This window comes from Zeus faber (genome assembly GCF_960531495.2).
Source record: "Zeus faber genome assembly, chromosome: 8".
Taxonomy (NCBI): Eukaryota; Metazoa; Chordata; class Actinopteri; order Zeiformes; family Zeidae; genus Zeus; species Zeus faber.
Window position 1 is genome coordinate 1,562,539 of NC_137195.1, and position 25,397 is coordinate 1,587,935.

At 46.8% G+C, this 25,397-nt stretch overlaps 2 protein-coding genes across 7 annotated transcripts in view; both read right to left on the minus strand.

Annotated features, from left to right (window-relative positions):
* The window catches only part of phldb3 (pleckstrin homology-like domain, family B, member 3), a 32,536-nt gene extending 18,103 nt beyond the window's left edge, over positions 1–14,433 (minus strand). For 3 of the 6 annotated variants that reach the window (XM_080005107.1, XM_080005108.1, XM_080005106.1), the window contains exons 1-9: positions 13,827–14,205; positions 6,870–7,018; positions 5,463–5,570; positions 5,035–5,154; positions 3,986–4,096; positions 2,039–2,221; positions 799–909; positions 426–527; positions 218–305 (exon numbers count right to left, since the gene is read on the minus strand). In XM_080005107.1, coding sequence (XP_079861233.1) covers positions 218–305; positions 426–527; positions 799–909; positions 2,039–2,221; positions 3,986–4,096; positions 5,035–5,154; positions 5,463–5,570; positions 6,870–7,018; positions 13,827–14,145 — 1,291 coding nt within the window. In that variant the 5' untranslated portion in view covers positions 14,146–14,205. Of the gene's footprint in view, positions 1–217; positions 306–425; positions 528–798; positions 910–2,038; positions 2,222–3,985; positions 4,097–5,034; positions 5,155–5,462; positions 5,571–6,869; positions 7,019–7,205; positions 7,306–13,826; positions 14,206–14,369 lie in introns of those variants that run through there. The other 3 variants (XM_080005110.1, XM_080005109.1, XM_080005111.1) reach the window with 3 other exon arrangements.
* Positions 14,434–16,245: 1,812 nt separating this feature from the next.
* On the minus strand, positions 16,246–23,154 carry ethe1 (ETHE1 persulfide dioxygenase). Its single transcript, XM_080005753.1, has 7 exons — positions 22,531–23,154; positions 20,716–20,860; positions 19,921–20,069; positions 19,407–19,536; positions 17,778–17,837; positions 17,232–17,348; positions 16,246–16,714 (listed from the first exon to the last, which is right to left on the minus strand). The coding sequence occupies exons 1-7, from the start codon at positions 22,723–22,725 to the stop codon at positions 16,668–16,670; spliced, it is 843 nt and encodes a 280-aa protein (XP_079861879.1). The 5' UTR covers positions 22,726–23,154; the 3' UTR covers positions 16,246–16,667.
* Between the last annotated feature and the right edge of the window lie 2,243 nt (positions 23,155–25,397).

Below are 25,397 nucleotides of genomic sequence, written 5' to 3' on the forward strand. Positions count from 1 at the left end.
TGGTATAACGTGATAAGGTGGTATAATGTGGTACAATGTGGTATAATGTGGTACAATGTGGTATAACGTGGTATAACGTGGTATAACGTGGTATAACGTGATAAGGTGGTATAACGTGGTACAATGTGGTATAATGTGGTACAATGTGGTATAACGTGGTATAACGTGGTATAACGTGGTATAACGTGATAAGGTGGTATAACATGTGATAGTGCACCTTGAACGGAGAGCGGTCGGTCGCTGGGTTTGTTGTTTCGCTGCAAACTGCGTCTCCTCGGTAAACTGGAGGATTCTCTGTTCGGCTCCTGAATGGAGAAAGTAGAAAAAGAGGAGGAAGTGAATGGAGAAAGTAGAAAAACAACTGACGCAGAATTCCCAATTCCCATCAAAATTAACACCATTTCCATGGTGATGGCGTTGCGAACCTTCGGCGACTTGTGGACGGTCAACGGGGACAGTGACATCATGCAAGGGGCGGAGCCAGTGATGTTCGACCAATCGCTGAGCGGCTTCTTGTCCTTGAGGATCTGAACAGAGGGATGAATGGAGTCACACAGGAGTCTGCAGCACCACCTACACTCTGCTGATGAACTGTCTGTCTCTCTCTCTGTCTTTCTCTCTCTCTCACCTTCTGCTGTGTGTATTTAAAACTTCTCTCCTTTTTCTGTCACACTCCACACGGTGCTCCACCCCCCCCCCCCTCTCTCTCTCTCTCTCTCTCTCTCTCTCTCTCTCTCTCTCTCTCTCTCTCTCTCTCTCTCTCTCTCTCTCATTAACAGACAGGACAGACTGTCTCACCATCTCAGTGGCGTGGACCAGTTCTCTCCTCTCTTTCCTCAGAGCGTTCATCCTTCTCTCCTTCTCTCTCTCCACCTCCTTCAGCTGTCGCTCCAGCTGCTGCACTCGCTCCTGGAATCCAAACATATCTGTACTTGTTAGTGACATTTTTTATTTTACTTTTTAGTAAAATATTCTTGCCGATAACCACTTTAACATTTCAAACGACAGCGTCCTCCTCTCTGTTGTTTCACTCCTTCAGTCTTTTCCGTCTCAAACCAGTTGTTCCTCATAGTTTAGCATCCATTCATCATCCCTCCATCCACCCATTCACCCATCCATGCATCTCCTTCTTTCCTGCACCTCCCCTCATCCACCCCTCTTTCTCAGGGTGTGGTCTTGTGACCCTATTGGGATGGACCGTGCATGCTGCCGTGTCTCCGTGACGACTTCTCAGCTGGAAGCTCTTTTAATTTAAATTTGTTCTTTCTCAACAAACAGAAACACGACCTGAGGAGCAGTGAGACGCTGTGTTTCTGGCGTCCTGTCAGAGTAAACATTCACTTGAACACATCACATGGAGGATCCCCTGCAGCAATGGCAAAGGACGGGTATAGAACCAGTCGGATGGGTATAGAACCAGTCGGACGGGTATAGAACCAGTTGGAGGGGTATAGAACCAGTTGGAGGGGTATAGAACCAGTCGGACAGGTATAGAACCAGTTGGACGGGTATAGGACCAGTCAGACAGGTATAGAACCAGTTGGACGGGTATAGGACCAGTCAGACCAGTTAGACAGGATTAGGACCAGTCAGACCAGTTAGATAGGTATAGGACCAGTCAGACAGGTATAGGACCAGTCAGACCAGTCAGACGGGTATAGGTCCAGTCAGACCAGTCAGACAAGTATAGGACCAGTCAGACCAGTCACACAGGTATAGGACCAGTCAGACGGGTATAGGACCAGTCAGACGGGTATAGGACCAGTCACACAGGTATAGGACCAGTCAGACGGGTATAGGACCAGTCAGACGGGTATAGGACCAGTCAGACGGGTATAGGACCAGTCAGACCAGTTAGACAGGTATAGGACCAGTCAGACCAGTCACACAGGTATAGGACCAATCAGATGGGTATAGGACCAGTCAGACGGGTATAGGATCAGTCAGACCAGTTAGACAGGTATAGGACCAGTCAGACCAGTCACACAGGTATAGGACCAGTCAGACGGGTATAGGACCAGATTGACGGTGGTCTTACCTTCCCAGAGTTGATGTTGTGTTCCTGCTTGGAGATTTCCCGCTCCATCTCAGTGCTGCTGTCTCTCTCTTCTTCCTCCTCTTCCTCCTCCTCTTCCTCCTCCAGCACTCCACTCTCTCGCTCCAAGACCCGGAACTCCCAGTCCTCGAACGCCCGCACAGCGGCTTCCATCGCCTCTCTCTCCTGTGGGAAGTCGGTAGAGTTTCTTTAAAATCTTGGGCTGTTGGAGTTAAACTGCTGTTTCCACATCTTTCCACAAGGAGGAGCTTTAAATAAAGGGCGTGGTCCTGTTCAGAGATGGGGCCTAACCCAGATGAATCCAGATTGGGTCCAGATCCAGGCGCTCTTTAGACGTTGCAGCAGATGCGTCCCCACATGCGTGTGGTTGTCATGCGATGCGTCAGAAATTTCCATGTTCAATATGCAAAAAAACAGGTATTCTGTTGAGCCGGACACACCCTCAAAGAAAAAAAAAAAAGGCATGTTTTTGTTGTTGTTTTTTTTTACTATTATTGACAATTTTTTTATTTATCCATTCCTTCTTTTTACAAATCTACACTTTTTTTATTACAATTTGAAATCTCTTATTTTTTATTCATGTATTTATTTTTTTAACAAATCTCAGTTTCGTGTTTTTTTCCACAAATCTTCACTTGGTTCTAGTTTTTTATTTTTTTTTAACAAACATTAGCTTATTTTTATTTATTAAAGGAAGCTTTAACAAATCTCACACCTCTCTATGTGTGACCAGGGCCAATGAATTCATTTAAGGATAAATGACAGAATATCAGGATATAATATATATGCATCACTCTGTGGTCTGTGGCCAGCAGGCACCATGTGGCTCAATCTGCTGTAAATTTAGGATAACTTCAATAACTACTCTTAGTCAACATATTTACTTCATTGAAATTTGAACATAAATTATATTTGCCAGTTCCAAGCGTCAAAGTGCTGCTTTTAGAGCTGATCCAACAGGTTCTTGTTTCTGTGTGACACAATCAGGAGCTCAGTAATAACAGTGTGTGTGTGTGTGTGTGGGGGGGGGTGTGTGTGTGTGTGCGTGTGTATGTGTGTGTGTGTGTGTGTGTGTGTGTGTGTGTGTGTGTGTGTGTGTGTGTGTGTGTGTGTGTGTGTGTGTGTGTGTGTGTGTGTGTGTATGTGTGTGTGTGTGTTTGTGTGTGTGTGTGTGTGCGTGTGTGTGTGTGTACGTGTGTGTGTGTGTTTGTGTGTGTGTGTGTGTGTGTGGGGGGGTGTGTGTGTGTGTGGGGGTGTGTGTGTGTGTGTGTGTATGTGTGTGTGTGTGTTTGTGTGTGTGTGTGTGTGGGGGTGTGTGTGTGTGTGTGTGTGTGTGTGTGTGTGTGTGTGTGTGTGTCTGGGGGGTGTGTGTGTGTGTGTGTGTGTGTGTGTGTGTGTGTGTGTGTGTGTGTGTGTGTGGGGGCGTGTGTGTGTGAGTCACATCCAGCTGAACAGGTACTCATCACAGGGTTTAAAGGCAGAAAAGAACGTGTCGTACATACAGAGAGGTATGATGTCAGAAGAGTCCAGATAACATTTACTGTTTAACTGTATCCATAAAGTTTGAAGTGCAAAATGAACCTCCACCAAATCTAACGTTTATCTTGAACCTTGCTTAAAAAAATAAAAATAAAAACATTGTAGTCGCTGCCTTAGAAGCTGATGTCCTGTGAAAGGAATTCTTCGCTTATCCATTTCTTTAGTTTATTTTTTACAAAGGTGAAATCTTGTGGAGTGCACTCCGTGAAAAATCTGTGATTTGTGCAAAAAGTGAAAAATCTCACAACAAAACACCTGGAACCCACATCAGTGAGTGTTAGAACATGGATGCCACAAACAAATAAATGACAACGATAAAAACATTCTAGGTAGATGTGGATCCCCTGCACTTCCCTCCCATACCCACAGGGGGCAGCGGACCCCGGTTACCTGCTGCAGCTCCTTGTGTTCCTCCTGGGAGCCGCTGCTCTCCCTCTCCTGGCACCTCCTCCTCAGCTCCTCCACCCGGCTCCTCTCCTCCTCCAGCCTCCCTCGCTCGCCCTGCACATTAAACAAACGTTGCAACATTAAAACGTGAACCTGACGCAGTCTTCAGTATCCTCAGTGTGATTCATTTCATCGTTCCGAACGCAGTTGTTTCTATTTTTTTTGTTTCACTCCGAACATGTTATTTGACTAAATTAATCTAAGAATATGTCAGTATATCAGATAAAAACGAAACAGATCAAGATATCAAGTGGTGGAAAATAACCAAGTACAAGAACTTGATGAGTGTAATGGAGTACTTATTGTACTTTCATATGCAGTCTGAATCTTTCATGTTATTGATGAGGAGACCTGAAGAAGTCACATGATGATGATGATGATGATGATGATGATGATGATGATGATGATGATGATGATGATCATTACTTTTCATTTCATCTTACAGAATCCTATCTCTGCCTTGACTTGCACCTGAATCTCCCTTCGGGGATTATTAAAGTCTTATTTAATTTCATCCTAGGAGTAAAAGTGAGTGTAACTACTCTTCTTGTTGCCTGGCAACGGAGAGAAGTGAGTCCTGCGACTCAGGTCCTGTAAAGACGTAAACAGATTTTTATGAAAATGCATTTTTCCTCCTGTCCACACGAGAACACAAATTGAATACGCTCACATACGCATTCCAGGCCAGTAGGGGGCGATAGTATCTGGTGAGCGTGTGATCATAATATTTATGAACAACATTGTACGAGAGCGACTCCGAAAGTGGCTGCTTCCTGACGCAGGCGCTAATGTGAAAGTTGAGGTCCGGACGTCAGCGCTTTCAGCTCGGTGCGACCTGTCCACACAATACACGGAAACGGAGTTTCGAAAAGTCTCCGCCCCGGAAGGACTTTTGCTCTTCCTTGCCTTCGGTTTCCTGTGGGCGGGGCCAAAAAGCTGAAGGAACAGCAGCTTTTCACAAACATGGTGTACGGGTGGAGGGTGTGTCCTACCTTCAACCTCCCGCAGCGTCGGTGCTGCTGCTGCAGCCTCTGCAGGGCGTGGGAGTGCGTGCGCAGGCGGCTGCACTCGGCCTGCAGCTCCCCCTGCAGGAGGGAGATCTCCAGCTGGAGCTGGGCGTGGACACCGGGACACGTTATGTTCTTGTCAGAGGTTCAAATGAAGAATGTTTCCACAGCTGCTTTTTGTGCAACGAGCCAATAAAAGGAATTCAGCCCCAAAATGATCAATGACAAAATAAAGTATTACAGCGTGCTAACTAGCGTATTACAGTATGTACAGTGTTGTTACACACACATTATTGCATAAGTTGTGTGTGTGAAAGGGGGGTGGGGTGGGGTGGGGCTGGGACGGGTGGGGTGGGTGGAGCGGGGTGGCGGGGTCCTAGGAAATGATTGGACATCAGCGTGCGTTCTCCCACCTCGATCTTCAGCTCCTCCTTCTGCTGGTCGATCTCCGTGATGCGGCTCTGGATCATGGAGGGAGAAGGAGGAGCCCTGGAGGACCCCGGGTCCACTCTGGTGCGGGACTGGACCAGAAGGAGGCGAAGGGAGGAAGGGAACACAACACACACCGTCATCAGGACCAGAGGCAACGTCACACACCACCCATGTGTGCATGTGTAGAGTAGAGGGAGAGTAGTGGTAGAGTGGAATAGAATGGAGGTGGAGTGGCAGGAGGGTGGGGTAGGGTAGAGGTGGAGTACAGGTAGGCTGTCATTCCTTCACTCAGATGATGGGATGGATGACCTCACTCTGCATAGAGTCAGCGGACGGGGGGAGGTCGACCGGGGGCTCAGGGCACACCTCCGCCCGCTCCGTCAGCCCTATATTTACTCACTTATATATTTATCGCCTCGTTTATTTATTTCAGGGTAATTTATGAAGTAGAGACGGAGCAGAGGTAGAGGCAGAGTAGAGGTAGAGCAGAGGTAGAGTAGAAATAGAGGCAGATTAGAGGTAGAGTAGAAGTAGAGGTAGAGTAGAGGTAGAGTAGAAGTAGGGGTAGAGTAGAGCTGGAGTAGAGGTAGAGAAGAGGCAGAGTAGAGGTAGAGTAGAGGCAGAGTAGAGGTAGAGTAAAAGTAGAGGCAGAGTAGAGGTAGAGAAGAGGCAGAGTAGAGGTAGAGTAAAAGTAGAGGCAAAGTAGAGGTAGAGTAGAAGTAGAGGCAGAGTAGAGGTAGAGTAAAAGTAGAGGCAGAGTAGAGGTAGAGTAGAAGTAGAGGTAGAGTAGAAGTAGAGGCAGAGTAGAGGTAGAGAAGAGGCAGAGTAGAAGTAGAGGCAGAGAAAAGCAGAGTAGAGGCAGAGTAGAAGTAGAGGCGAAGTAGAGGTAGAGTAGAAGTAGAGGCAGAGTAGAGGTAGAGTAAAAGTAGAGGCAGAGTAGAGGTAGAGTAGAAGTAGAGGTAGAGTAGAAGTAGAGGCAGAGTAGAGGTAGAGAAGAGGCAGAGTAGAAGTAGAGGCAGAGAAAAGCAGAGTAGAGGCAGAGTAGAAGTAGAGGCGAAGTAGAGGTAGAGTAAAAGTAGAGGCAGAGTAGAGGTAGAGTAGAGGTAGAGTAGAAGTAGAGGTAGAGTAGAAGTAGAGGCAGAGTAGAGGTAGAGAAGAGGCAGAGTAGAAGTAGAGGGAGAGAAAAGCAGAGTAGAGGCAGAGTAGAAGTAGAGGCGAAGTAGAGGTAGAGTAGAAGTATAGTAGAAGTAGAGGTAGAGTAGAAGTAGAGGCAGAGAAAAGCAGAGTAGAGGCAGAGTAGAAGTAGAGGCAGAGTAGAGGTAGAGTAGAAGTATAGTAGGAGTAGAGGTAGAGTAGAAGTAGAGGCAGAGCGGACATCGCTCACTCACCCTATCACTCTCGGTGCTGCTGCTCTCTGCATCTGATTCCGCCCCCGAGGAGGCGGGGCTTTGTCCTCCAGCCAATCGTGTTATCCAGGGCGGCTGCAGCCCCTGCTTCCATTGGCTCCTGGGGGCGTCCATGTTGTGCTGTGGCATTTCTGCAGAAACCAAAGACCGTTTGATTTCAAGTACCTGAAACCAGCCTAGTAGCAGGTTAAGTACGTAAGTATTAGTATGAGCATCATGTGCAGGAAAACAGGAAGTTCATGATGATGTGTAACAGGATCTGCTATATCAGGACATTTCTTAATACTTTAGGAACATTTAGGAACAAGTCGTATAAACCTTTACTTCGGTAGGAATGTCTTGTCAGTGAAATGTGCTACTTTCACTTTTACTCGCGTGAAAAGTGAAAGTAGCAGACGCTCGGGTGGAGGAAGGAGACCTGAGACGTAGGAAAGAGGGAGGGAGAGAAAGGGAGGGAGAGAAAGGGAGGGAGAGAAAGGGAGGGAGGAACAATTGAATGGAAGGGAGAGGGGGGGAGGGGGCGAGATAGGAAGGTTTAACAGGACACCTCCATAACACCGTCATCCGTCCGTCATAACATCTTCACAGCACCTGGATAACTCCATAACTCGGCCATAATTACCTCACCATAACTCCTCCACGATGCCTCCATAAGAGCTCCATAACTCCTCCATCACCTCTCCTTAACTCCTCCATAACTCCTTCTTAACTGCTCCATAACTCCTTAATTCCTCAATAACTCCTCCATAACTCCTCCTTAACTCTTCCATAACTCCTTCTTAACTCCTCAATAACTTCTCCATAACTTCTTCTTAACTCCTCCATAACTCCTTCTTAATTGCTCAATAACTCCTTCATAACTCCTCCATAACTCTTTCTTAACTGCTCCATAACTCCTTCTTAACTCCTCCATAACTCTTCCATAACTCCTTCTTAACTGCTCCATAACTCCTTAACTCCTCCATATCACCTTCCCTACTCCTTCAAATCTCTTCCATAACTCCTTCTTAATTTCTCCATAACTCCTTTTTAACTTCTTAATTGCTCCATAACTCCTTCTTAACTCCTCCATAACTTCTTCTTAATTGCTCCATAACTCCTTCTTAATTGCGCCATAACTCCTTCTTAACTCCTCCATAACTCCTTCTTAACTCCTCCATAACTCCTTCTTAACTCCTCCATAACTCCTTCTTAACTCCTCCATAACTCCTTCTTAACTCCTCCATAACTCCTTCTTAACTACATAACTCCTTCTTAACTACATAACTCCTTCTTAATTGCTCCATAACTCCTTCACATCTCTCTGGATCTGGCCTGAATGTGTTATTTTTATCATAACATCAAGTCAACAAACCTGAAAAAAAAAAAAGTTATATGTATATATATATATAAGTAACCACTGGTACAAATGTAATTATTCATAAATATATTGCATATATCATGAATATATAAATAAAAGGTGACAGACTGTCCACTGTAACTGGTCTCACTGGTTTTGTGCAGTTTTCCAGTAAAAGATCAAACTGGAGCAGAAACGCAAAACAACACAAAGTGAAACATGGTACGACCCGAACAGGACTGAACCAAATACGAGAGAGAGAGGAAAGTCCAGGCTGTGATGTCAACTTAATGCTGAACCCACAGTGACAGAGAGAGGGGGGGGGGGTGGGAAAAATGACCAAAGAGAGAGAAACAGGGTCAGAGTAATTGGTCTCATTACAGGGAGGGATGCAGTAGATTCAAGATAGAAGATGAAATAAACAGAACTGCTGCTTCACATCCAGCCTCCCATCCCTCACATCCAGCCTCACATCCAGCCTCCCATCCCTCACATCTGGCCTCCCATCCCTCACATCCAGCCTCACATCCCTCACATCCAGCCTCACATCCAGCCTCACATCCAGCCTCCCATCCCTCACATCCAGCCTCACATCCCTCACATCTGGCCTCCCATCCCTCACATCTGGCCTCCCATCCCTCACATCCAGCCTCACATCCCTCACATCCAGCCTCACATCCAGCCTCACATCCAGCCTCCCATCCCTCACATCCAGCCTCACATCCCTCACATCCAGCCTCACATCCAGCCTCCCATCCCTCACATCCAGCCTCACATCCCTCACATCCAGCCTCACATCCAGCCTCACATCCAGCCTCACATCCCTCACATCCAGCCTCACATCCAGCCTCACATCCAGCCTCACATCCCTCACATCCAGCCTCACATCCAGCCTCCCATCCCTCACATCTGGCCTCCCATCCCTCACATCCAGCCTCACATCCCTCACATCCAGCCTCCCATCCCTCACATCCAGCCTCACATCCAGCCTCCCATCCCTCACATCCAGCCTCACATCCAGCCTCCCATCCCTCACATCCAGCCTCCCATCCCTCACATCTGGCCTCCCATCCCTCACATCCAGCCTCACATCCCTCACATCCAGCCTCACAACCAGCCTCCCATCCCTCACATCTGGCCTCCCATCCCTCACATCCAGCCTCACATCCCTCACATCCAGCCTCACATCCAGCCTCCCATCCCTCACATCCAGCCTCCCATCCCTCACATCCGGCCTCCCATCCCTCACATCTGGCCTCCCATCCCTCACATCCAGCCTCCCATCCCTCACATCCAGCCTCCCATCCCTCACATCCAGCCTCACATCCAGCCTCCCATCCCTCACATCCAGCCTCACATCCAGCCTCCCATCCCTCACATCCAGCCTCCCATCCAGCCTCCCATCCCTCACATCCAGCCTCCCATCCCTCACATCCAGCCTCACATCCAGCCTCCCATCCCTCACATCCAGCCTCCCATCCCTCACATCTGGCCTCCCATCCCTCACATCCAGCCTCACATCCAGCCTCCCATCCCTCACATCCAGCCTCCCATCCCTCACATCCAGCCTCACATCCAGCCTCCCATCCCTCACATCCAGCCTCCCATCCCTCACATCCGGCCTCCCATCCCTCACATCTGGCCTCCCATCCCTCACATCCAGCCTCACATCCAGCCTCCCATCCCTCACATCCAGCCTCCCATCCCTCACATCTGGCCTCCCATCCCTCACATCCAGCCTCACATCCAGCCTCACATCCCTCACATCCAGCCTCACATCTGGCCTCCCATCCCTCACATCCAGCCTCCCATCCCTCACATCCAGCCTCCCATCCCTCACATCCAGCCTCCCATCCAGCCTCCCATCCCTCACATCCAGCCTCCCATCCCTCACATCCAGCCTCACATCCAGCCTCCCATCCCTCACATCCAGCCTCACATCCAGCCTCCCATCCCTCACATCCAGCCTCCCATCCCTCACATCCAGCCTCCCATCCCTCACATCTGGCCTCCCATCCCTCACATCCAGCCTCACATCCAGCCTCCCATCCCTCACATCCAGCCTCCCATCCAGCCTCCCATCCCTCACATCCAGCCTCCCATCCCTCACATCCAGCCTCCCATCCCTCACATCCAGCCTCACATCCAGCCTCCCATCCCTCACATCCAGCCTCCCATCCCTCACATCCAGCCTCCCATCCCTCACATCTGGCCTCCCATCCCTCACATCCAGCCTCACATCCAGCCTCCCATCCCTCACATCCAGCCTCCCATCCAGCCTCCCATCCCTCACATCCAGCCTCCCATCCCTCACACCAGCCTCCCATCCCTCACATCCAGCCTCACATCCAGCCTCCCATCCCTCACATCCAGCCTCCCATCCCTCACATCCAGCCTCACATCCAGCCTCCCATCCCTCACATCTGGCCTCCGTCCTGACAGCAGCTCTCAGTGCTGAATGGCGCATCAGGGAAAACAAGCAGCGTTTTGAGCGCTTTGTGCGGAGCAACAAATATTCGACTGTGACAACAGATTGACAGCAGCGCTGAGGTTTGGAACAAAAGAAGGTTCCGACTGAGGCTCCACGTGACGTGGAGGACAGTGCCAGCACAGCCGAAAGCCACTGAAGCCAAAATGCACAACCCATTGAATCATTGAATATTAACAGAGTTTATACATACTTATACATATTTATCTGGACTTTATATATAAAGTCCAGATAAATTGAACATCTAGGTTTCAGCTGCAGCTTTACATTGATGGAGGGGAGCAGAATATGTATAAAAAAAACAAAAACACTTTTAACTGAAATTTGAGGGGGACAGACTCGCACCCACCAATAATAACAAAAATATAAAAAATAATAATGAAAAATAAAATCGATCCATCTACCTTAGAAGAGGAACTGGGTAATATAAACTCCACATAGATGGATAGTGTGTGTGTGTGTGTGTGTGTGTGTGTGTGTGTGTGTGTGTGTGTGTGTGTGTGTGTGTGTGTTGTAGGTTATGGTTATGGTACATAAACGATACTTCTACATATACTGTACAGTAAATTCTGTACGTGCATATACCGTATATGACACTTATTAATGATCAGCGTTAAAGTACTTTAAAAACTTCAAGTTTCTAAAACAAATCAAACAGAAGGACAACAGAGAAGCGGATCGTTCTTTGGACGTCTCTGTGTCTCACAAATAGACCTGGTTCTGAGCCAGGGAGCCCGGGATGTGACCCAGCGACCTTCTGAGAGCTGCTCACATGGACAATCACACATGGCTTTATTATTAATATCTTATATTTATACATCTTTTTTTAACCTGATCTTCTGAGAACAACATGTTCATTAGTTTAACTTGAACATTTTTCTTGGTGACACCACCCACACCAAACCTAACGTTCTGTCCTGATCTTCAAGCTGGTGCCGGTTCAGGGGTCTGACTCATTCTACAAGCAGCTTACATTGTTGAGGGTGTAGCTAAGCTTAAAAAATTAAAAATGAAACTCCATATTGTTCTAATTATCAATTGACATAAAAATAGATATCTTTATATCTGTAACATTCTCTTAGGTTTCAGATCATTGATGATTGTTTATTCATATTCACATTCCATTAATTCCTGGAATTAATGGAACTACAGTTCAGCGTGAAGCTTCAAATTCACTCAAAGGGGCCACATTTGGGGCCACATTTGGCCCACGGGCCGCCAGTTGAGCACGCAGTGCCTTGGATTTTCGAGTCACAAAGAAAGATCTTCCTGGATTCGGGGCATCTGAGAACAATGACGCCAGGAAACAGGACAGTTTTTAAGTTCAGCTCTCTGCACCTTCCTACTGGAATTCAATGGAAACAACTCCCCAGAGCAGCACATGCATCAGGAATGTGCACAAGTCATGGCCGTGGTGTTACAAATAATTGTGCATTTTTCTGCATTTCCACCAGCCCTGGAAGTAAAGAAAAGAAAGAAAGAAAGAAACAGTCTTTATTCTGTGACACTGACATGGTCCTTACACCGTCACTTCCACAAGGCCTACACCTTCCACGACCTCATTGGTGGAAACCGTACTTTGGCCCAAATGCATGAATACCAGAAATACTTCCAGTCGCTATAAGACTCAAGAATGTTCTGAGGCCCCACAAAGTCTTATACGTCCTGTAGGTTTTTCTGGTTTTATAACAGAGAGGGAGATTCCAGTCGAAGGAGACTGAAGTTTACGTAAAGAGAGTTGTCAAATAGCTCCAAACGCAGTAGAATTTAAAACAACTATGATCTTAAAAGTTGTGTCCCCATCATTTCCCTCGAGCTAGGCTAGCTGATCCCATTTGCCACCATGCATTGAGCTAACACAGTTAGCAAGGGGCAGTTCTGGACACACAAAGTGGTATCGACTTTCTCGTCTGGAATTGGGGAAGAACCATGACACCCCCCCCTCAAAAAAAGTGGAGTTTACCTTAAACACGGGTTCAGGGTTCAAGGTTCAAGGTTCAGGGACAGACTGACAGACAGACGGACAGACAGACAGACAGACAACAACAAACAGACAGACGGACAGAGGGACAGGCAGACAGACAACAACAAACAGAAATACCGACAGACACTCAGAGAGACGGAGGGGCAGAAAGACAAAACAACAGACAGACAACAGACAGACAGACAGAGGGACTGGCAGACAGACAACAACAAACAGACCACAGACAGACGGACAGAGGGACAGGCAGACAGACAACAACAAACAGACAGACAACAGAGAGACGGACAGAGGGACAGACAGACAGACAACAACAAACAGACAACAGACAGACGGACAGACAGACAGACAACAGACAGACGGACAGAGGGACAGACAGACAGACAACAACAAACAGACAACAGACAGACGGACAGAGGGACAGGCAGGCAGACAGCGAGAAAGAATGAGGGAGAGAGAGAGACGGACAAAACAACAGCAGACAGACAGACAGACAGACAGACAGGTTTGGGAGCATCACACAGGGAGTTAGTATAAGCCTGGTGTCCTAGTGGCCAGAGGCTGCTACTGCAGTTCTTCTCAGCGATGAGGAGTGAACAGACATGACCCCCCCACCGGGGTCAAAGGGCAACACTGACACCGAGCAGCAGGAAACCCCCCAATCTGACGACTAGAAGGGTAATAAATACATTTTAAAAGCTCTAAAGTGTTATAAATCTCTCTGGGAAAGGCTCTGCAATGTATTTATTTCCTTGTAATGTCTTTATATTATCATCATTACTACTATTTTGTATTTGTATGTTCTTTCTTTGTTATTTATTGAACTGAACGGTGATTTTTAATGATTGTTATATTTCTATATCATATATGTGATGATGTGATATGTTGCTTCATTCCACTGTCCGTGTTTAAAGGTGTCAACAGAAGCTTTTCTGCTCAGACTCCATTTTGATTGAATACGATAAAGACGCAGAACAGGATGAAACACGCTCCGCACGCAGCCTCAACGTGCCAACGGCTTCAGGTGGAGGTGTTTTTATAATATCATAACAACAGAACCATGGCAGTATTTCACGAGCAAACGGGTTATTATGGGATAGAAAGCACCTGTCGCAGAGTGAAGGCTCCTACCTGCCCCCGTGCGAAGAACCTCCACCACAACAAGGGAAGTTTGATCCTGGGACGCTTCGCTTTCCCCAGTCCGCTGACTTCGTTTGGGGTTTTTAACTTTGTCATTTAACTTTGACGTTATCATGTGAACTTTAACTTTGTCTTTCCTCTGTGACTTGATCTCGTAGCTTCTCTTTTCTCTTTTCTTTTCTCTTTTCTCTTCATTTGCTTCATTCGCTCCGAGCGAAGTGACAGCGCGAGAAACGCGTGGGCTACGCTGCGTTCCGGAGACCTCGGACATCCCGCCCCCGTAGTCCCGACCCAAGTGAAACCTGATCATTTTACTCTGTATTTTACTTTTTTCGATTTAACTCGTTTTGTATTCGGAAAACATGGACGCCCGCGGTAAATGTGTATGTGTCACTTGAAGAAGAATATTTACAGCTAACAAACGACGGGGTATTTTAGGTCCAAGTTAATAAAAATCTTGAATCTTGAGTTACACGTGTTTTCAAATTGGACTTTGTTCACTGTTGACGCTGTGTGCCGCCGTGTTGCTCTGACCTCAGGGGGGTTGTCTCGGTCCAACTCGATCCCGTTCCACTCGCCCCCCAAACGGACAGTGACATGTTCGTTCTTTTTGGCTTTTCCCGAGTTCCCGGTTCTCTGAACGCAGCGGTCGTGGCTGCGCGTGAGGGGACGGATGGGGGCGGGGCCTAAGGTTGTGACGTCGAGGCTGCCCTCAGCGGCACGCGCCGCCGGTGTGACGAGGAAATGTGTTACCTGCCGAAAGCTGTGACGCGGATTTAACCCACAAGTAAACAAATGATGTCATATAAATCATATTATATTCCTATTAATCACATATTCATATTAACCACATGATGGTTACTCACCATCAACACTTGTATTTTCACTGAAATCACACATTTCCATTTTATTTAGGCTACACTGAAAACTTTGACCTTTCTGGTTTAAATTGAACTCACTCCTTCAATGGATGATAGTGATTATAGATTATAGTGTATCGGGATGAGACGCTGAAAGTTAAAACACAAACCATGTTTTTCTATTTTTTGTGGAAATGCAAATCCATGATCTCCAGAAAACTGAGCACCACAGTGGAGGAATTGAATGGGATCCGCAGAATTGATTGAAATTGTTTATTTTGTTTATATATATATATATATATATATATAACAAAATATATAACCTCACACTTGAAAAATGACTGAATTTATTTTGGATGAAAGATTTGTTTTTTTTGTATATTTGTGGAGCCTTATTTTGAACTCACTAACACGCAATCTATACAAGTTGTTATATTTATTTTGGTAAGATAATATGTGAACATAGTTGTGGGGTCGTCAGACAAAGCAGGGGGGCTTTGGGGACCTGATCTACAGCGTGGCAGAATTGGCCAGGTCACACACTTTGGCGCTCCACCACCCCAGCTCAGTTCTTCTGTTTTGTGTTGGGACGCTGCTCACACTGAAACGGGATTTCTATTCTGGGGGTCGACAGCACCAGCCTGGCACACAGCCAACAGCCTGTCGCACCAAGACCCTCGGTGCCTTCTGCCCTCCATCACGAGGCTTTGGTCAGGCTGCCACGCCCGCCCTCACGGCTCCTTCACAACGACCTGACACTCGACGGGTTCGTTTCAGTGCCGTGTGGGACGGGCGTGGGGCGAGAGGACAGTTCGGAGCGGGACCATGTGCTCGGGATGCTGTGAGCGGATGGGACCGTCCTTCAGAAGGAGACGTCCATTCTCACATGGAGACGACACCCCGCAGAGTGTCACACACATCCCAGGAATAGAAGCAGAATAATGAGTGTGTGTGGGACTCGGGTGGGAGGTCTTAACTTTGAGTTTTCCACCTGATCTCCTCTGAGCCTCCGGGGGCTTTTTTTTTATCGTCAAATATCCAAATATCTATCACCATGAAGACACGTAGCGCAGCAGAACAACACACCTCGTGGGGAGAGGACCCCCAGAGAAAGTGAAGACGCTGATGTAACGTAATGTCACTTCAAGTTACATAATGTAACATTATGTCATGCAACAAAATGTAATTTAACATAATGTAACGTAATGTAACTTCAAGTTACATAATGTAACATAATGTAATGTAATGTAATATAAAGTAGCAATGTAACGCAAAGCAACGTAATGTAACGTAATATAATGTAGTATGAGGACATATAATGTCAAGGAAGGCAGCGCTGTTTGCAGAGGAGCCTGTGCTGCTGCTGTGTTTGTACTTTCAGCTTCTTCACTGATTCTCAATTCAAATCAAGAGGTTTTTCCATTTCCCTGTGATTGAAACAGGACGCGCGCTCATCACCTCTGGGACCAAACCTCCCACGACCGCACAACACGTCACAACCCTGCCCTTCAACACGGCAGCTCAATGAAGACGGAAACCTGACTTTTCTACAAGATTAGAATTTATTATAAAAATAACTCATTTTTAAGTTTCACCCGTTTCACGTTGAATTCATTTATACACGACGGGCTGTGTTCATTTCCTTCAGTTATTGATCATGTTCAGTCATTTCATATTCCATCACTATGACAACCACAGGTTTTCAGATGCGTTCAATTTAAAGATAAGTAAAATAATTTGGAATATAATCAAAGAGTAAATAGTATTTGATGAAGACAAGCAGATCAGGCACTTACATTCCTCCACCTCTTCTCTCTGAGATCAGTTCAACCACGTCACAAGATTCAACTCTTTTTACACTTATTTCAATGGCATTGACACAGAAACAATGTGTTTATCTTTGCTGCAGCAGAAATGTGAGCACGTTGAAGCCTTTGTGTGAGTGTTTGCAGACGCTCCTGCTGCTGATTGGTCAAACCTCATGGAGCCCACAAACCAGATTAGCAGGAACGGCGATGTCTGTCAGAGAAGAAGAAGCGCAGTGTTGTGAGCGGAGGAATGCAGCGCACACACAACCCTGCATTTCACTTAACAGGTTGAACATCTGACATCCCTTTTTAACATTGTGCAAGAATAATATCATAAACAGAGACTTGTCTAGAATGAAGTGAGCTTTACACTCAATCCGACGAATGCCGACAACGCACCAATGGTCTCATTCTTTTCTGGGGAGAGTCGCTTTTTTGCGAGAACGGGCGTAAATGTAAGTAATTAAGTTCTGTACTGTATTTAAAATAGTGAGGTTATTAACGTTAACGTTGGCTGCCACCATATCCACCATCAATGAATCAAACCCTTTCTGAAGGAAGATTCAAACTCTCATGTTCCACTGAGCAAACCTCTCTGTTGTTGTGGAGAGGAACACGCTCTCCGTCCCACGAGGGGGAACCAGAAGGACGGAGGTGATTTTGGATTGAGTGTAAAGCCTCAGTGTCGCAGATGATTGAAGCTAGAACTGCTCCTCGGGGTCTGGTACCTATCTTGGAAGGTTTGGGGAGGTTCAGGTTCTTCATGATTTCCTCAAACTGCTCCAGGCTCTTGGTCAGGCGAGGGTTAAACTGACGCTCCTCCCCCACCGTGGACGCCGTCTGACCTGAAGAACCACAACCACAGAGACTCCATCACCGCCATGTGACCTCCATGTGACCCCTGTGATCCCCGTGACCTTCATGTAACCTCCATGTGACTGCTGTTGCCACAAGTGACCCCTATGACCGCCGTGTGACCCCCAAGCGACCCCTATGACCTCCATGTGACCCCTGTGAACCCTGTAACCACATGTGCCCTTGGTCCCAAACTCACATGCACTTATCTAGAAGTTTCTATTCATCCATCTAACTATTTATCTATGTCGCCTGGAGATGTTTGTAAACTCGAATCAATTTGAACTGAAATATCTGGGTAACATCTCCAACATCCCTCTGCACAACGCTGTAAGCATTCACCAAAAGACAGACTGTGCATAACAGGCTCTGCAGCCGTGGGAAATAAAAACAAGTTGATAAAAACAGTCTTGTGAGGCAGTGGTCAGGGAGAGAGAAGATCTTCTGGTGGACGGACTGGTACAGCCTCCTGGGGCAGCCTGCGGACCACCACACAAACCCTCACTGACAGCCCCACACCCACAAAACACATCCACGGCCCCGTCACCTGTTCCCCGTGCTGGTGGAGGAAGTAAAACGGAGCTTCTTGAAAAGGCAGAGCAGCGACGTGGTGCAGTTCTGCGTGTCTCCACCAGGGGCTTGAACGTCCGTCCAGCTTCAGGAACGGCGTCCGTGCAGCGTTGGGCCTGAACGTCATGAAGACGCTGCACGAGCTGCACGAGCTGCACGAGCTGCACGAGCTGCACGAGCTGCACGAGCTGCACGAGCTGCACGAGCTGCACGAGCTGCACGAGCTGCACGTCAACCGCAACGACGCATCATCGCCCCCTGCTGGCCTGGCGTGCTGATGTCAGCGTTTCAAAGGTTCTCTGCGTGTTCTTGTTTGGACGGAGGGATTTTGGTGTAGCAGGGTTGTTTTTTTTCAACCAAGGGAGCAAAAACTTGTTTTCAGAAACATCCGTAGAGGAGTGACGGAGGCCTCTGTGCGCGCTGATCCCACCGGTGGTCGACTGATCCATATTTGTGCATTCTGAGAGAAATGGCATCGGACGATGCCTGCGCTCACGAGGCCGAGAAACAAAAAATGTCTCCAGACTTGTGTGTATTTTTCTATACATATGGATTGTGAATATTTGAAAGGGTTCAATCCTCCTTTTGCGTAGGATGGACACAGCGGTAGCAGCTGCTTCCTCTCTCTCTCTCTTCTCTCCCACAACGAGTCACACCCACCGCTGCAGCGCCCACATAGCCCCGCCTCCTCTCACTCCCTCGCTGTCTTCACGCTCTCATTCGCTGCGGTTTGTTATAGTGTTACTCATTAAAGATGGCGAGTGCGGAGCCTCCGTCGCCGCTTTTGAAAGAAAACAGCAGGAGTGCTGTTTGGAAATACTTTGCATTTAAGGCAAAACGTAAACTCAGAGAATTGGAGTTTTTTTTTCTCTTCCAGACGGCGCTGCACCCTGCGTGTGTTCTGGTTTTCCTGTTTTTTAAATTTTAGATGTATTTATTCATAACTTATACAAAACAAAACATTTAAAACACAGCTGAGTTCAGGGACAGTCCCTAACTCGTCACTTGGACTCCACGCTGCTTTCTGTCACTTTGGGACTTAATGTTTTTATGTAAATACTTTACTTTTCAATAATAAATCCTAAACTTCTGGAACGGGGAGACTTTAATATGACGCTGTTTCTGATCTTTTTTTTTTTTTGTTTAAATCGTTAATTATTTATTTTTCATTCATAACTTTTTTTAAAGTTTAGTTTTTTGATTACCTGAGGACATTTATTTCGTTGATACATGTTTTATTTTAAACAAGTGCACTGCAGAGACAATGCAGACAATAACATTAGTGTTAAATAAATGTTCATTTAAGTTTGGCAATTTAGTGTCTCATTTGTTATTATTATTAAATCATTGTATTTTATCAGATGCAAGTAAAAAAAACATGATATCGTCTTTATACATCGCCCCCCCCCCCCGCTCTCCTAGTATCAGCATCCACATCACTCGTTCAAAACACACATTGGTGGACGACTGGAGCCCACCCTGCTGGAAGTCCGTCCGGCCGCAGCCCCGGATCAGGAGGGCGTCGCCCGTGAAGGCCATGGTGCGCTCACCCAACACCAGCGTCACGCAGCCGTCAGTGTGACCTGGAGTCTCCCTCACCTCCAGGTGCTGAGGAGGAGGAAGAGGAGGAGGAGGAGGAAGAGGAGGAGGAGGAGGAAGAGGGGTGAACTCTGAATAATCTGAATGGAATCAAAATCTAAAAGTGGTGGAAAGTAACTAAGTACATGTTTAAGTATCTCAAATAGTTCAAGTATCAAGTTTGTTATTACTTAGTGTATATGCACACACACACACACACACACACACACGCACACACACACACACACACACACACACACACACACACACACACACACACACAGTGAGTAAAACTTCCTAACTTACATATATATTAACTGGACTCTTAAGTCCATTTAAGAGCCAGTACTTTTATACTTCTACTCAAGTAGAAATGTCCATGTAGTACTTTCATGGTACTTCAGTTCTCCTCACATGTTTTCCGAAGGTCACCCTGTCTCCCTCGCACAGCAGCACGTCTGCGGCGGCACCGCTGTGCCTGGAGATGGCGCTCTTGACGCCGGGCAGCCTGCGCTTCAGCCGCCCGCTGCCGGTGACGTGGTCGGCGTGGCAGTGTGTGTTGACTGGGGGGCCACAACACTGAAGGTTACCATGGAAACGCAATATGATACTAATGACTTCACTACGACGCGTTGATTCCATAATAAGGCTACGACAACACTTTAAAAGACAGAAAAAGACAAAAAATGTACGAATGACCTTGAAAAGAGGACGACATGACTTGACAGGAGCAGTGTGTACAATGTACAGAGCAGAATGGGATGGAAAATAATACTGAGAAGTATGTTTTCATTTGTGTATAAAACCATGAAAATAAGTTGTGTTTTCGTTTCCTTGGAATGAGACGTTTTTATCTCAGTAGGGAGCGGGTACGCTGGACGGAGGCCGCCATGCTGCACCGCCATGTTTCTACAGTAGCCCAGAAGGGACAAACCTAACACTGGCTCTAGAGAGGGCCTTTTGGGGTTTTCCCACGTTTAAAAGACGACAGCATGAGGCCCAAACACAAACAAAATACTTTGAGGGAGGAGAGTGTTTCAGAAAGTGCTGCTGCTCCGACCGTGGAGGGAACTCCAACCTGATCCTCCACTCTGAGCTTGATTTTAAATTGATGGGGTTTCTTTTATTCGTGACTTTCGCTGTGGCTCTGGACGGCGTGTGTTCTAACGATGAGTATTAGTATTAGTATTAGTATTTCCAGGACACCACCTGCCAGCGTCAGGCGCAGGCCCAGCTCGCTGAGGAGCTTCAGGTCCCGCTCCAGCGTCTCCAGGACGGGGTCGATCAGCACCGCCTCCCTGGACGCTGCGTCCGCCAGCAGGTAGGTGTAGGTGCTGCTGCTCGACTCAAAGAGCTGCACAGGAAGCACGTCGAGAGTGAACGGGAGATAAGGTCAAATAAGGTCAAATAAATCATTAAAGTCAATAAATAAGGTGGAATAACATAACATAAGGGTTAGTGAGGTTAGAATAGGTGAAATAAATCATTAACGTCAATAAATAAGATGAAATAAATCATTTAAGTCAATAAATAAGGTGAAATAAATCATTAACGTCAATAAATAAGATGAAATAAATCATTCAAGTCAATAAATAAGGTGAAATAAATCATTAACGTCAATAAATAAGGTTGGATAAGGAGTGAAGCAACACTGAGTAATGGCCACAGCAGGTGGTGTTGGCTTTAGGGAAATGTTCTACTTTTATTGAGCTTATCTTCCCTTATCTGCAACATATGTTTGAAATACAACATTTGAAATGTCCTTCCTTTATTTTCTTTTCCATTTGCTTTTGACTTTTTTTTTTCTGTACATAAAACAGATCAACAACAACAACAACAACCGACCTCAACAAAAAAGAACAAAAACAAAGCAAAAAAGGATGATTTCCATGTAAACAAACACGTCGACACGAGAGCTAAAAAGTGACTTTCAATAGAAACCTCCTCAGTGCTTCACTGTCAATCCCCCAAATTCTATCACATAGGTATGAATACTGCAGTAGTACTGCAATAATAACTGCAACTTCAATGTCCAAAAAGATCAATTTGAATGAAAAACACTTTGTGTTGTTGTCACGATGGCTGCAGCTGTCTGTCTGCTACTTCCTACCTGTCTGTCTGCTAGGTCCTACCTGTCTGAAGAGCAGCCCTTCCTGTCCGTCTGCTACTTCCTACCTGTCTGTCTGCTAGGTCCTACCTGTCTGTCTGCTAGGTCCTACCTGTCTGAAGAGCAGCCCTTCCTGTCCGTCTGCTACTTCCTACCTGTCTGTCTGCTAGGTCCTACCTGTCTGAAGAGCAGCCCTTCCTGTCCGTCTGCTACTTCCTACCTGTCTGTCTGCTAGGTCCTACCTGTCTGAAGAGCAGCCCTTCCTGTCTGTCTGCTACTTCCTACCTGTCTGTCTGCTAGGTCCTACCTGTCTGAAGAGCAGCCCTTCCTGTCTGTCTGCTACTTCCTACCTGTCTGTCTGCTAGGTCCTACCTGTCTGTCTGCTAGGTCCTACCTGTCTGAAGAGCAGCCCTTCCTGTCTGTCTGCTACTTCCTACCTGTCTGTCTGCTAAGTCCTACCTGTCTGTCTGCTAGGTCCTACCTGTCTGTCTGCTAGGTCCTACCTGTCTGAAGAGCAGCCCTTCCTGTCTGTCTGCTACTTCCTACCTGTCTGTCTGCTAGGTCCTACCTGTCTGTCTGCTAGGTCCTACCTGTCTGTCTGCTAGGTCCTACCTGTCTGAAGAGCAGCCCTTCCTGTCTGTCTGCTACTCTCTTCATGTCTGTCTGCTACTTCCTACCTGTCTGTCTGCTAGGTCCTACCTGTCTTTCTGCTAGGTCCTACCTGTCTGAAGAGCAGCCCTTCCTGTCTGTCTGCTACTTCCTACCTGTCTGTCTGCTACTTCCTACCTGTCTTTCTGCTAGGTCCTACCTGTCTGAAGAGCAGCCCTTCCTGTCTGTCTGCTACTTCCTACCTGTCTGTCTGCTAAGTCCTACCTGTCTGTCTGCTAGGTCCTACCTGTCTTTCTGCTAGGTCCTACCTGTCTGAAGAGCAGCCCTTCCCCCAGCATCGCCCCGGAGCTGAACCTTCTCCCCGGATCTTCCAGGGGCCGCGGGACGCAGCCCACCGCGGGCTGAGCGAGCCTGCCGCGGGCTGCAGAGGAACCCCGGCTCCCGGCTGTGAGGGCCAGAGCCCGCCTGGCGGCTCGGAGCCCGGAGGCTGCGGTGAAACACATGACCGGAGCGGCGACCGGAGCGGGTTCGAATCCCCTGAAACTTGGAGGCCGAAGGACGCTCAACGGACGGATCCGACAGCAAACCGCCTCCACACGGATGCGGAACCTGGTCCTCAGCTCGTCCTCAGCCTGGTGCTCAGCCTGGTGCTCAGCCTGGTGCTCAGCCTGGTGCTCGTCCTCAGCCTGGTGCTCAGCCTGGTGCTCAGCCTGGTGCTCAGCCTGGTGCTCAGCCTGGTGCTCAGCCTGGTGCTCAGCCTGGTGCTCAGCTCGTCCTCGACCCGTTGGGCGCCGCGTGTGACGACGGGGCCCTAACGGGTAAATCGGACCTTTATGCCCCGACGCGCGTCCTGCGACGCTCCGAGAGGAAACCCCCGGAAGCCGCGTCGCGCTGAGGCAGACGCGTCGAGACCGCCGCCATCTTGGGGCGGTGTTGACTCTGCGCGGATATGACGTTGCCTGACGCTCCTGAGCAAAGCCGCCGTTTTGTCGCCGCACGAATGCACGAGACGCGCCGAGGGGTGGATGTAAAGAAAGGAAAAACGAAAAGTACATGTACAAAAAAATGCGTATCTTTATATATGAATCGAAACAATAATAATATGTTTTGTATAATCATAATTGTTGTTTAACATTGTGCGGTACAAAATTGCACAATTGACATTACATCCAGCGCACAGTAGGACACCGCTACAAGATGGCGCCGCAGTTGACGCATTACGGTACGTTCTTGGTACTTCCGGAAGGGCGTGGCTCACCGGAGAGGACGGCACCACCTGCTCATACGACCAATGAAACAGGTGGAGGCTGTGATGACGCAGGGAAGTCACCTGTAAACACCGACTTCCACAAGGTTTGGATGGGGCTGTAATGAGTGACATACGAAAGGTTTTACACTTGAATTTGTCATCTCTGACGTTTGATCCCGGATCAGATGGAACCTTTCTTATCACCGTGGGAACCACGTGGGAGTTCTGATGACACTTCCTGTTTGTCCCTCTGAAAAGAAGGAAAAGCAGAAGAGAATCACATCATCACATCACACATTACATCATCACATCATCACATGACATCATCACATGACATCACAAGACATCATCACATCACACATGACATCATCACATCACACATGACATCACACGTGATGAGATAAGAACATGAACATGAAAATAAACATTTTAACTTTGCAGTTAAAATTCAGATACGAATGAAGATGATTTAGACAAATAAGTCAAATATATAAAATATGTGAATACAAATAGGGATATGAGGTAAACCTGTCTCTCCATCCTGGTAGATTACATTACATTACATTACATTACATTGATCAGAGGCTTTTATCCAAAGCCACTTACAATTATTCAAACACCGACGGACGCAGCCATCAGGAGCAATGAGGGGTTAAGTGTCTTGCTCAAGGACACTACAGCATGCTAGCAGGAGGAGCCTGGGATCCAACCAGCAACCTTTAGATGACTAGACCACCAGCTCTACCTCCTGAGCTACCACCCCCCTGAGGTACCTCCTCAAGGTGTCTCTCCACCCACTCCATCAGTTGGCTGACCCGGGTGTAGACCCCGGGTTTCCTGGCTCGCCCGCAGCCCTCGCCCCAGCTGACCACGCCCGCCAGCCTCCAGCCCCGCCCGGCCACCTCGCAGACCAGGGGGCCACCGCTGTCGCCCTGGCAACCACACCACAACAACAACAACGACAAGCTGTGGGTCAGGGTGCGTCACTTTGCTGATGATCAATGTACAAATATTGTTTATTGATAATTTGTTCATATATATATCTATCTACCTGTCTGTCTGTCTGTCTGTCTGTCTGTCTGTCTTCTCTCTAACTTCACTCTAACTCCATTTTCTAATGATGGAGGACAGGTGCAGGGTGGGGTTTCCATTACACCCGGTTTGGAATGACTGGTCAGTAGCAATATATTAATATGATATAATATAATATGGTATAATGTAATATAATGTAATATGATATAATATAATATGATGTAATGTAAATAATATAATGTAATATAATATAATATGATATAATATATCATAATATAATGTAACGTAATATAATATAATAAAAATATAATAATACAATTTAATATATGATGTAATATAATATAATATAATACAATACAATATAATATAATATAATATAATATAGTATAATATAATATAATATAATAAAAATAGAATAATATAATATAAATAATACAATACATTTAAATATAATATAATACAATGTATACTATTATGATAATAATAATATTAAACCTGGCAGGAGTCCACCCCTCCCTCCATGTATCCAGCGCAAAGCATTCTGGGAGTCAGGTAGGAGCCGTAGACGCTGGGGTTTGAGCAGGTGGAGCGGGGGATGATCTGGACCTGGGCCTGACGTAGCTGCTCCGACACCGAGCCTGGAACACACACAAACACCCTATGAGCACATATCAGAAGTACAACATAATCAAGTATGTTTACTTTGTCTTGTAATTTACTTTGTGAAGTCTGCGTCATGTTTTCAACTGAGCTGCTGTAATGTCGGAATATTATTTTGTACTTGTATATATTTGTGTTTCCTGTTAATGAGTTTGTGTTTCCTGTTAATGAGGTTATGTTTTCTATTAAAGCAGTTGCATTTTCTACTAATGCTGTTGTGTTTTCTGTTCATGC

Coding starts and splice junctions, on each gene's coding strand:
- ethe1 (XM_080005753.1), bottom strand. CDS start 22,725: ATGTGTTTCACCGCAGCCTCCGGGCTCCGAGCCGCCAGGCGGGCTCTG. Junction 20,861..22,530: donor AAGGGCTGCTCTTCAGACAG/GTAGGACCTAGC, acceptor CTTCCTGTGCAG/CTCTTTGAGTCGAGCAGCAG. Junction 19,537..19,920: donor GGGTGACCTTCGGAAAACAT/GTGAGGAGAACT, acceptor CCTCCTCCTCAG/CACCTGGAGGTGAGGGAGAC.